Raw genomic sequence first — 12,792 nt, 5'->3', positions numbered from 1 at the left:
TGAAAACCTTGACAAAGCACAGGCTCGTCAAAAGAGCTACTACGACAAAAAGCGCTCCAAATTGGAGTTTCGCGAAGGCGAGTTTGTAATGCTAGCGACACGCAACGTCCCCATCAAGCATGCGAAGTTGGTGAACAAGGATGAGAAACCAAAGTTAGTACCGAAGTTCATTGGTCCCTTTAAGATCATACAAGTCATCAACCCGAATGTTATGAAGTTGGAGTTGCCTAAGAGCATGAAGCGTCTTCACAACGTCTTCAATGTTGATCGACTGAAGAAGTGCCCTGGCCAAACGGATCGGTTTACCAACCGACCCATACCCAAAGCGACTCCAATGCTTTTGGATGACAGTAGCCACGAAGTCTTCATCGTCGAAGCGCTGCTGAAGCAACGGCAGTTCAACCGCAAGAAAGAGTACCTCCTGAAGTGGCATGGATTGCCCGAATACGAAGCGACCTGGGAACTTGAGCGGGACATCAAACATGTTTCCCATTTCAAGCGACTGGTTCAAGATCTGCGAGCGAAGATATAAGCGGCGAAGTCGATAACCGGGGGAGAATGTAGCGACGTCACTCCAGTGGCGTCATAGGGTTATTGACCAATCCGAACAGACGTCACTGTTGACGTCAGTTTACGAGCAAGCTCGATTGGCGTGCGGCGTGCTCGGCCATGGACACCAGAAGTTCCTTCTGCATAGCGCACGTATGTATAGCATCAGACACAGTATAGTCAGAGTAGTCGTGCATGTAGATAACGCCAATCAATCAGTTTTACAATTTCCTCTGCGTTATCAACTCCCTACAAAGGTGGTGGATTGCAACGAAGATGGTGTGGCGTGGACCTACGGAAAAGGAAGTGCAGCGATTATGAAGGACGGCCACCATGACACTCTTGGATGCCTTCGTCCATCGCGAATTAGTATAGAATAGCTCCGCAGATTCTGTTGGTCCGTGACGGTGCGGCACTGTCTTATAGGCGAAATGGAGAAACATTCACATATACACTCAACGGTTGCAGGTATTGTAGTGGAGTACAGAGATTGTGGAGTATATACCAATATAACGACTGCCGCAGATAGTGAAGTGGTTTGGTGGACATTACAGTGGCCGTCTAGCGTAGTCGTCGCACTACACTGTCCGCTGCCGCGGCCACACTACAACACCCTCCATCATTCATGCACTCCTAGTCTCCACCTCCCGCCACCTCGCACGCGGCGGGTGGCAGACGGGGGAGCGTAACAAAGATGGTGGAAGTATATATCGTGTTGCGTGGACCTACGGAAAGAAGTGCAGCAACAGAATGAACAACCACCACTAAACACTACTGACTACCGTCAGGAGTGTACTCGACAACAGCGGATTGTAGAGTTTAGCGACGGTTGAGGACATCGCAATATAGCGCAGCAGGTGCTCCGGTCGTTTGGACGACTCGATGATTGCAAACGCATCCTTTTCTCTGCATATGGTGTGTGCATCGGTGGAGATCACAGTGGCCATCCACCATCATTACCACACCCCACTGTCCGCCGCCGTGGCCACACTACACTGTCCTCCATCATCGACGCACTCCACTACACGCCACCGTCGCCCCAGGTAGAAGAAAAACGGTCACCGCTGCACTTGGCGGCGGTGATGGACGGTGCAGTGCTGTAGTGCATCCATGATGGAAGACATTGTAGTGTGACCGCGGCGGCCAACAGTGGGGTGTGGCAATGGTATTGTAGACGACCACCGTGATGTCCATCATCATCGAGTACTACACCGAGCGATTCTAACGAGTGTCTCCCGCAGCCTCCGCGATCGCAGGTAAGTGGCTTCCGTAGTTCCATCACGGTGTGGAATCGTCTCCTTACCGGCACTACCGTGGATTCCCTAATGTTAAACTAACTTCGCGTTGCGTCAACTACTTGAGAGCACCTGGGCAAGGATAAGCCGTCATCGCATGGCCTAGCTTAGCACTGCAGTAAAACACCGCGTTTGCCGAAATTTCATCGGCAAACACCCCTGTTAAGCAAACCTTGCTCGGAAAACCAGCCAGAAATTCCTCTGGTATCCAACCAAAATGAACCAAACCCTTACGATCTATAAAATCACCTCAAATTAGAGCATGGAATTACTAAAATGAGTGGTACGTTTGGTGCTTCGTTTTACTAAAACGAAGCTGGACTCAACCTAATACTATGTAGGTCCATGTTTAAAAGAGGGGATTTAGTCCCAGAATAGCCAAAAGTTGTGAAAAGCACAATGCAAACTGACACCATAAGTTGTCTGTGAAATATCTGGATGCCTGCAATTTTTCCTGTAAATTCCAAGAATATCACAAATGTAGAGCCAGGACAAGTGTCAGGAGAAAAATACGTCAAATCAGCGTACTATATCTGTGACATAATTGGGGCAAAGCACCCGATAATTCTGGTGGATTTTTCTAGTTTCTGGTCAAATGTCGTTCACATCAACAAGATGACCAGAAACTAGAAAAATCCTCCATAACTCAAACTCTAAGCGGGTATGACTCGTACCCGCTTAGAGTTAGGTTGTGCCGGGTGATGCAAACTGTATCCGGTATCATCATGTAGTGTCGCAGGTTAATAACAAACTTCTGTTGTGTTATAGAAAAACCTAAGCTTACAGTTCCCAGTAAACAATTAGTAACTCTCAAGAAGGGAGCCCACTTCCGGATAATATCCGGTCATCCGGAATTATCCGGTGTTTCGTGTCTGTAGAATCCCTCCTCAGTGCCCTCTTGCAGTAACCATTAACAATTTAACCTATGATTCATGAATTGACATACGGAACTATTTTGCAGAATCAGATGACGGGCATCCTGAGGGCAACTTCCAAGTCGTTAAAGTTACAGTGTACTATTTATTACTAATAATACCTCCGTCCCAGTTTAATCACACCAAAGATTCTCGGAGTACTTGTACTACGTTTGTATCAAGGGCAACGATGTCGCATGGGTGAAGGTAAAGTTTAGCGACTCAGAGAACGCCAGTTGGTGCAATTCCCTCATTAGAGTGATTTTGCACCAAGAATCCACAAGAATTTTCCAATACAATTTCACTGAAAATCCTTCGGGGAATATCTTGTTGGAAGCTGCTTTTGCTATAGGGAAAATTCACATTTAAGCAGAACTACCGCTGGCTGTGTGTATCTTCTGGAGCAACCTACCAGCAGTGCACTCCTCCCAATCTTTACGCATATCAACAACCCAGTGCAGTAGGCTCAATGTGTGTAGTTTGCGACCTTGCACCATCCCGATTGGCTGTAGTGTGTGTCGTGCCGACGTACACCACGACCGCTTTGAGGTGGTCGATGAACATAGGGATAGGATGTATCTCTGGGCTGGTTTACGTTGAGTACTATCCCACCGCCTGCCTATGTTACTGTATCATCGTTCACCTACTAATAGTAAAGTACAGCTCATCTACGTTTGGCGCCGACCATGCCATTCATCCATCAAGCGAAAGTGGTAGTTTAGCATGTTCAAGTGTTTTGATTGGCTACCGTGTGTGAAAAGGTATTCCCAGTCAGAAATTCTGACAGAATATATTCATCAAGAATTTCCCAATATAATCAGATCGAAATTGTGGAACTTTACAGGAAATATCACGTAGCAAAATCACTCTATTAAGAACGTCTCACTGTTGTTTTGACGCGAAATACTGTTTCAATGAGCTTTATATGGAACTTTGTATGATAAGACCATTAAGTGCATCTCAGTGGTTAGCGATAGCTAACCACTAGCGATGCAGCTAACCCCGGAGATTTAGCATTGTATGTACTCACCGGGGGTAGGGCGGAGTCCCAGGTTACAGGGCTACTGGCGAAAAGGTGTATCCCGATGTAATAATTCCCTCATTGACAAGCAGTATTTTCGGATCAAAACAACAGTGAAAATGTTTTAATGAGGGAATTATTCCTCCAGTTGACACCCATTCATTACATACTTACTGTAAAGGGTCGACACTATCAACCAATCGTCGGATATAACTCAAATACATGTGTAATCAAACAAATACTGTATAGCTCAACTTCGTACGAATCAACATACATGCATTCAACAGACACCGAGACACCACACTTAGCTCTAGAAAAGTAATTGTGTCAATCGAGGTTGTGTTGAATCAAGTGAAAGAGGTACTTCACAGGGGGGACGGACATCCATCCATTGATGCTGATGGCGGTTTGGTCAGACTTTGAGACGTTTACTCTCGATCTCCCATCATATGATGGCGCTGCATACTTCTAAAATATCTAGCACGAGTCATGCGAAGTCCATTTCAAACCCTCGCAAACCACTTAAGCTTCAGCTGAAGTCACCGGCCCTAGGCAAAATGCATATGTGCCTGAGGCGTAGTATGGATGAGAAATCTGACCTCTCAATAACCAAGGCACATTTCCAGAAAACCCAAACGACTACATTATTCATTTTTCGCATGAAGTTCCCCCTCCTTAGTGCCATTGCCCTCTTCGCGGCAGCCACTGCCGAAACCAACAACGCCGTCAGGAGCATTGACGGCCGCGGTCGATCGCTCGAGCAGGAGGCCGCTTTCCAAACCGATGCCGAAACCAACCGCGCTTGCCAAGAAAAAAATGCCAACTACATCCCGTCCCTCAAAGCTGGACAGTACACGTCCAGTGCGTTCCACAACTGTTTTCACACCATCGACCAAATCTACGAGTTCGCTGATGCGTTGGTCGAACGAAACCCGACGTTGCTGAGCAAGTTTGTCATCTCCAAGACGTACAACGGGGCCACGATTTACGGGTACAAGTTGACCAAGGGTAACGCCCAGTCGCTGTACTTTCAAGCCCAAGTCCACGCCCGCGAATGGATTGCAGGCTCGTCGATTCTGTTCTCGTTCGCGTCGATTCTCGACGATATTGCCAACGAGAAACCCACGGCCGCCGACGCGTACGACTTGTACTTTGTGCCAATCGTCAACATTGACGGTTTTGAAAGCACATGGAACGGGAACGGCACCCGGTTCCAGCGCAAGAATGCCAACCAAGTCGACTTGAACCGGAACTGGCCCACACGCATGAAGAACCCAAGCCCCCCTCCACAAGACGATGAAACGTACCCCGGGCAGAAGCCCTTCAGTGAGCCGGAAACCGCGGGCATCAATGCATGGATCGAAACCAAACGCGACGAAATCCAGGGGTACTTGGACATTCACGCGTATGGGGGGCTCCTCTTGTACCCGTCCGCAGACACCAAGCAGCCGATCGGCGACGGGTTTGACGAAAAGTTCCAAGTGCTCGGCCGTGGAATGAAAAACGTGATGGGGGAATACAAGCCTCAACCGGCGTCTGCATTGTACTTGTCGTATGGAACGTTCCGGGATTATGCTTTCCGCGAGTTCAAGAAACCCGCCTTGACGATTGAAGTGGTGGGCTATAATTTTATCACGGACGCGTCGACCATCAAGAGACGCGGCACCGAAGTGTACAAAGGCATCAACAAATTCGCCAAGGAAGTCACCTTGTTCAACGGTGGGGGGGACACCAAACCCCCGTCGCCAACATCGACCTCCAAGCCGTCCCTTACCACCGCCCCATCAGCGACCACGTCGTCCCCAGGACCGAAACCTGTGACACCGTCCCCGTCCGTAACGAAACCTGTGGAACCGTCCCCGTCCGTAACGGAACCTGTAACATCCTCCCCGTCCGTTACGGAGCCTGTAACACCATCTCCGTCCGTAACGGAACCAGTGACACCGTCGCCGGTCGTAACGGAACTTGTGACACCGTCCCCGTCCGTGTCGTGCAATGGTTGCTCGGGATGCTACTCTGCGTTGCTCTCGCACTGCTTTCCAAGAGGCTATTCCCGTGCTCAATGCGATTCGTTCAACGGCGCTGGCTACCATACCACGTGGTGTGGCAATTACTAGGAGGAGCCTTTTAATAGCCCAAGTTAAAAGTGAAACCTGACTGTGTCAATGGTTCTTATCATCAGCGGTTTGTGGTTTTCAACTTACATTACCAGTAATACAGAGCCTGGAGACTGGAACTTCGCCAACATAGTACTCTGGACTCCCAGGCAACGTCAAAATGACATCATAACGATAGTTGATATTCCGGGTACTATTAACAGTACTGGCTAAATTTAGTACTATAATATGAATGAAGCTTTGAGCGTCAAATGATCAAGTCATCAAGGTATTAGTTGTACAGGAGGCTGCGGGAAATGATCAACTTTACAATCCTCAAACGATATGGCAGTACGTTGTTGATCATCACCATACAACACGCTAGAATCAAATCGAGTTGAGCCTGAGGAAGAAAGCAACATGCACTGCTTTTAATTGCCATTTTGAAGGATTGGCATTGTCCTCAATTGATTGCGCTGAGTTGCTTGGCTCCACACAAGGCGGTTGCATAACTTTTTAAAATATGACATTTAAATGTTAGAAAATTATAACATAACATATCAGTGTATGCTACAAAATATAGCTCAAGATGACAATAATTGTTTGTCACCTTTCACGCTATATTTGAAGTTTTTCTCAAAATGCGTCTTTAATGTGCTGCTTCGTGGCTCAGAGATCACCGATCAACGCAAGCATGTACAGCAGCATTGATACTACGTAATAAAGCGGCATGGACTTATTGCGGGATATAATCACACCCAAAGTAAGCTATATTTCAGTTTTTGGCATGTTTGAGTTCACTTCACTCATGCTAAATAAGTGCAATCGCCACACATCACGTCTGGTTATATAGCCCGCAGACATCGCTTCAGTTTTCATATTAAATGTATCACGCCCAGGCAGGCCGTTGCTAAGGAATTCAACGACAAAGTCATGTACTTTCTCGATAGTTAACATTGTCATAATTTATGACAAACATTGATGTTAACTTGATGCTATATTTCGATGTTATCTTTTTAAATTATGGCATACTTATTTTATCTTAAAAATACGTAACGGTATTCTCGCGGAATGTACTGGATACTTTTCCAAAAAGCATCGTAACTGGGGGCCAAAATTTGAAGTCCTTACGTATACGTTTTGAACAGCGGAATCGAATACAAAGTCGCCTTGCACCAAAACTCGTCTCCTTCGTCTAGACATACGTTGATCCTCACTTATGTCGCCCAGGATGGCTATGTTCGTCATTTCCCGCAGCCTCCAGGTAATAAATACTACGTAGTACGTATCGAAGGACTGGACAACCGCCTGTATTGTCAAATCGATTCGAAACTTGAGCATCGAAAGTCCATGGATTAATCAACCGCCTAACACGTAAGTCAATCAAATCACGTCCTGTCGAGTTTCTGCCAATCCAAACGTTTAACCCGGGCAAAACCGTACTATTAATAGTAGTATACTACAGGGAACGACGTTTATATTGGACACAGTTGCACTATATACGATATAGGAGTTTGTATGGAGGAGCATTCTCAAATTGAATACTATATTTCATCACAGTCCAACCTATCAATCCTACTCAGATTCTTCTTATTGGCCAGTAATAGCCAATCCAAATAGATTATAATCGAGATGTATTTGTCCAATCACAAGTGTTGGTGCAAAACCAATGACCTGTGGGAAATACAATGCAGTAATGAGTTGCGCATGGGCCCAATGCGTGTGCAATGGAATTGTCATTCCCTCATTAACCAAGATTAACAGTACAATGCCAACTAGTTCGTTACATGTACGTTGTACTATTCTGGTACTAGTACAATACGAGGTAGAAATGTGACTCAACCAAGACCAATGCTGCCATGTACTTCGAACTACACAGTTCAAATGTGGCATCTTGCTGGACCACCTAGAATCTTGCAGAAACACTATAGTTTGAAGTGGTATGCCTACTGTTTAGGCACCGAACACTGTGTACTGCCAAAGCGAGGTGCAATGTACTGAAAAGTACAATGTGAATAACGTACCGTTGAGCTAACTGTAGATAATTTGTCACCATTCCAAACAAGTCGACAAAATGAAGTATATTTCTTGAGGTAACTTGAAATAAGTAATTGCAGAATGGACTATGTGAAATAAATGATGGGTTTCAGTCATAGCTTCTCACCATAATGTGACACATCCTGAAACTCCACAATCGGCAAATTACTGCCACCCTCTTGGGTATTTGTCCCATTGTATTTCCTACAAAACGCAGGGATCGGATTGGCTGTTCAATATCGATATCTATTGGCTAAAATGTACTTGTAATCTGGCCGCAGTAAGAACAATAAAAATATGGCGAGTACAACTGTGTCCAATATAACCGTCGTTCCCTGTAGTACAACGTAAATGACCAATTTATGATCACTGTACCAATTTATGATCACTCCCTTTGAGACAATCAGTACTAGTCGTTGTAGTGTGTACGAAGTACAAGCTTACAGTTAACAGTAAATGAGATCAAAGGATTCGAATGCTATTTGGCGAAATGACTCACAAGACCAAATTTGGGTGAAATGCACCACAAGGGCTGGACGTGAAGCCATCACATACAGCTTGCCAATTATTCAAGCCGATACATTGACAGTGCTAGATTAGCACTGTCGAACGACGTGAGTTGTCAACACAAAAAAGGGGATACATTTACTGATCATAGCTCCGGACACAACACAACACAAGTATTGTCAAGTCGGTTAGAAATTGGTGTCGCCAGTAGAATCGAATACACTTGGCAAATCGTTTTGAGAATGAACTACTGTAGCCAATCAAAATCTATTCAACCCCCTTTACAACATTTCGGAATGTTTGAGCCAATCAAAATCTTTTCTACTAAACTCCTGTTGCAGATTGTGAACAACAACAATCCTGGTCCCCCCACCAACTATGTAGCCGACCACTCTGTTGGCCATGTCTTCTCATACCGTTGGATCCACTTGTCGATGGTATAAATACTCACAGACTTGCCAAAGATATGAGAAACGGCAGTGCGCTTGATCCCTAGGAATTAGTAGCGCATGTATGACGGTTCTTCTGGACGTGTGTTGATGCTCGACAGGATCATGGCGTGGATTGAAATTTCGAAAAGTCCAGTGTGACCGTATTGAACAATACTACTGTTGTTTGTATACTATAGTAAATACAAGATATATTGCCAAGTTCTTTCAACGGTTTGACTTTTGAACAGTCGAAATGTAAACGGTATGAGAACGACAACAATAATACTATTAAGTTAGTATGACCATGGAGGTTTTGAAACCGTTTACAACGACTCATACGACTGTGGTGTCATAACTACAAGACAATGGGCAGACCAAGCCAAGTCAGTCAGGCAGCCACTTGTTAACACAAGAATCCCGTCAATAGTTGTGTACTACGTCATATTAATACTACCAGATAACAAGGTAGAATGTTTTTATTATTATTATTCTTGCCTAGAGTCTCCATGTAACTTCTTTATAATGGCAGTACAATTTATGCATATACTGAAACCAAATCGGCATGACCTATATAGCAAAAACATCCTCCCTTTATCTAAACTCGCCCTTATAACTAACCTAGCAACTACAGTACTACTATTAATTGTAGCAACTACACTAGTACAACTGCGATACAGTAAACGACGTCGTCAAATCTAACTGGTCGTTCCAACACTGGAATGGATTTCGTGACGGTTAGAAAGGACGTTCTCTACACTTTGGGTACGCCTCCGTGGGGAAATAACGGGTCATCGACTGGGGGTACAACGTCGAGTTCGTAGTCGTCGGGTTTCGTAGCAGACGTTTTGTTCAAATGGCTCGTTTTGCTTTGTACGTTGGCAAAGATCGACAGCGCCGACGCCACCATACTCGCGGGGTCGCTCGCGTTCGCCGGTAGCAACAACTAGCGTCCCAATTATAAAAAACAAATACAAAACAGAGAATGTCTAAGGGTTCGTCTGGTAACCAGAAATATTGCAATATTCAGGCCCAAAGCGCCATTTTACGGCCGAATTCAAGAAATCTGATCAAAATTGAAACATGTCTTGAAGAGGTTTAACCCAAATCCAATAATTCCACGTGGGATATACTCGTTGAAGAGGTCCAAAACGCTACATTACAAAATGGACCTTTTACCTCCATTTTGAAAATGACATTTTTGGTTAATCCCATTTTGCGAGAAAATGGAATATTATTTTTGAAATGTTACCAGACGAACCCTAAATATATATATATATATATATGATGATGATGATCATATTTACCGTCGTGCTTTCCTTGGCCACGTTACCAAACGCGTCCACGTATTTCTCCGCGAGTTGAAGCGCCACGGCTTGCTCGCCGCCTAGTGGATAGAATACAATTAATATATATATATATATATATATATATATAGTCAAAAGTCGACTTCGAAATTGGAGAGTTTAGGTGGTCATTCGAATGGGCTACGTACATATCAACCGACACTCGATCGCCAAATCAAAATCCAGATCACGACTCAAGTGGCCAATAAAAAAATTCCATTATGTCAACCAATTTCACATTGAATTTGTGTGGTACTGAAATTAGTGTGACACTGGACTATCGTTCTAAACTCAGTACACATATACACATATTTGGCAAATCCAAAGGTCACATTTACTTAGGTAACAAGATATATACATCAAACCAACCCGTCGATTGAATTGCCGCCGAGAGTTGCTTGATGGCCTCTGCGGACGCCGTCGCCCGCGCCAAGATGGCGGCAGCACTTCCTTCCGCCTCGAGCACAATTGCCTGCTTCTTACCCTCCGCCACGTTAATGTACGCCTGGCGTTCCCCTTCCGAGTCTAGAATTTCCGCGCGCTTCTTTCGCTCCGCTTCCGCCTGCATGTCCATCGCCGCCTTGACCGACGTCGGCGGCGCAATGTCGCGGATTTCATACCGGAGACATTTGATGCCCCATGCTTCGGATGCTTGGTTGATGGACGCAACTATATATATATATATTGTCAAATCGATTCACTAGTCATTGTATAGTTTGTGTACACGTTTAAAGTAGGGGTCATCGAATGGATTCACACGCTATTTGGCGAAATAACTCAGGTAAAAAAACGCAGAAATGCACAATATATATATATATGGTGATGTGTATGAATGGGGACACGTATCGGCAAGAAGAATTGAGTCCATCCGATTGCAGGAAAGAATCAAATCCACCAATCAACATCGAATTCGTGGGATGGGCATTTCCGCAAGACAAAGTTCAGTACAAACATTCGATCGATGGATTTGGCAATATCAGCACAAAAGTCGAAATTTTAGGTAAACGGGCACTATATATAATCCATATAATGGATCGATCGATAGATCAATACAAAATGTTAAAATAATTTATTAGAGAAAATGACCCTGGACGAGAACGACGACAAGGTAGAAAAATCTAGCCAATCAGGTTGTCGAAAACCATTCGGATCCACCATCAATTAGTGTATGATGGAGATTGAAAATAATTGCGAGAATGATATGGACCGATTCAAAGGACATTTCGACGGCGGCGGGACCATATTCGCCATGAAAGAAGTAAAGCAGACTCAAGATGCACGTCATGCATAGATGGAGGGAGGAGCGACAAGAGGTGTGCTTGAAGATGGGGAAGGAAGGCTGGAAGGTGCAGCGTACCAATGTTCTTGTTGAGGTGTTCGCGCTCTTCAAAGGTCTTATCGAGGGTGATTTTGCCGAGCTCGGACCGCATGGTTGTCTGCGCGAGTTGCGTCACGGCGTAGATCGGGTCTTCCACGCCGTACGACGCGTTGTATGGATCGACAATCTGAATGTCGATCAGATACGACACACAACGACGAGGACAAGGGCGGGACAGTGTACCTTGACGTACAGCACCCCGTCGATGTGAATGGTCACGTTGTCCTTGGTGATGGCCGACTGTCCTGGGATCTTGATGGCTTCTTCTTTGAGCGAATGTACGTACGCGACACGATCGACCACCGGGATGAGAAAGTGTAGCCCCGGTTCCAGTGTCGTGTGGAACCGGCCAAAGCGCTCGACGACCCACTGCAACATACAACAACATTAAGGTCAGATGTGTAGAGCATAGTCGAGTGGAACGAGATGGATGCACGTACAGCTCGCTGTTGAGGCACAACCAATACACCCTACATAGAATCGACACCATGAGTGGCAAGGACGGCACGTCATCGAGTACCAAGTTCACGGGAGTCTCGCGGGACATGCTGTCGAAGTCGTCCATGCGCATGAGTTGCCGAGACACATGAAATGGGCGCATTGCGCGCGTGACGGACCGGCCGGCGGCAAGTGATCTGGTCAGCAGCATCATGCAAACAGGAATGCTGCGGTGGCAGATCGCTGGCGAATCGACTTGCGAAGAGAGGAATTTGATTGGTCAAAATTAAGGACATGCAACTTTTTTATTGGTGGAAATACTGCTATTCAAGTGGTATTATTATTACAATTATTATAAATAATTCTGAAGCATTATTTCTACCACCAGCATACCAGTATATAGGTTTGGAGATTGTCGATTCGATACAAATAATTTCCAAATCCCGTTATCGAATCACAAATCGACGCTGTTGGCTAATCCAATTTTGAGTGGATTTGATTGGCTCTTACAGAAATGACAATATTGAACCAATCAGACCTCCAGCTTGATTCAAGAGTACCTCTATTGATGTAGTATTGATTGGACAAACCACGCGAATTTTGGACCTTATACTACTGATCTCCACCCTTAAACGAAACGGAGCAAATTATGCAATTCACACAGTAAATTAACTCTTACAGGTATTTGCAGGCTGTCTGAACCAACCATTTATACATGCATTCAAGCGCTGGGCGTCTCCAAGTCAGAGCTGAGTATGCCAGTGCGTCTCCAGCAGTTTCTCA

At 45.2% G+C, this 12,792-nt stretch overlaps 4 protein-coding genes across 4 annotated transcripts in view; 3 read left to right on the top strand and 1 right to left on the bottom strand.

Moving 5' to 3' along the window:
- Positions 1-235: 235 nt before the first annotated feature.
- On the top strand, positions 236-532 carry H257_16034 (hypothetical protein; the record flags this gene model as incomplete). Its single annotated transcript, XM_009844355.1, has 1 exon — positions 236-532. One exon carries the CDS (start codon positions 236-238, stop codon positions 530-532), a length of 297 nt encoding a protein of 98 aa, XP_009842657.1.
- Positions 533-4,438: 3,906 nt separating this feature from the next.
- On the top strand, positions 4,439-5,896 carry H257_16033 (hypothetical protein; the record flags this gene model as incomplete). Its single annotated transcript, XM_009844354.1, has 1 exon — positions 4,439-5,896. The coding sequence occupies one exon, from the start codon at positions 4,439-4,441 to the stop codon at positions 5,894-5,896; it is 1,458 nt and encodes a 485-aa protein (XP_009842656.1).
- A 3,654-nt stretch (positions 5,897-9,550) lies between these two features.
- H257_16032 (hypothetical protein) lies at positions 9,551-12,251 on the bottom strand. The gene is made up of 7 exons (XM_009844353.1): positions 12,092-12,251; positions 12,012-12,041; positions 11,755-11,940; positions 11,551-11,698; positions 10,563-10,862; positions 10,155-10,234; positions 9,551-9,793 (listed from the first exon to the last, which is right to left on the bottom strand). Exons 1-7 carry the CDS (start codon positions 12,221-12,223, stop codon positions 9,602-9,604), a joined length of 1,068 nt encoding a protein of 355 aa, XP_009842655.1. The 5' UTR covers positions 12,224-12,251; the 3' UTR covers positions 9,551-9,601.
- Positions 12,252-12,764: 513 nt separating this feature from the next.
- Positions 12,765-12,792, top strand: part of H257_16031 (hypothetical protein) — a gene marked incomplete at both ends in the record, with an annotated part of 1,315 nt that continues 1,287 nt past the window's right edge. Inside the window, one exon of the mRNA XM_009844352.1 lies at positions 12,765-12,770. Coding sequence (XP_009842654.1) covers positions 12,765-12,770 — 6 coding nt within the window. The remainder of the gene's footprint in view (positions 12,771-12,792) is intronic.

This window comes from Aphanomyces astaci, assembly GCF_000520075.1.
Source record: "Aphanomyces astaci strain APO3 unplaced genomic scaffold supercont1.78, whole genome shotgun sequence".
Taxonomy (NCBI): domain Eukaryota; phylum Oomycota; class Saprolegniomycetes; order Saprolegniales; family Verrucalvaceae; genus Aphanomyces; species Aphanomyces astaci.
The sequence above is the reverse complement of the archived record's forward strand: the minus strand, read 5'-3'. Positions and strand labels throughout refer to the sequence as shown.

What these genes read in the sequence shown, in the direction of transcription:
- H257_16032 (XM_009844353.1), bottom strand. Translation starts at nt 12,223, where the DNA reads ATGATGCTGCTGACCAGATCACTTGCCGCCGGCCGGTCCGTCACGCGC. An exon ending in GCGAGACTCCCGTGAACTTG is followed by an intron (nt 12,042 to 12,091) that starts GTACTCGATGAC and finishes GATTCTATGTAG; the next exon opens with GGTGTATTGGTTGTGCCTCA. An exon ending in ACACCTCAACAAGAACATTG is followed by an intron (nt 10,863 to 11,550) that starts GTACGCTGCACC and finishes ATATATATATAG; the next exon opens with TTGCGTCCATCAACCAAGCA.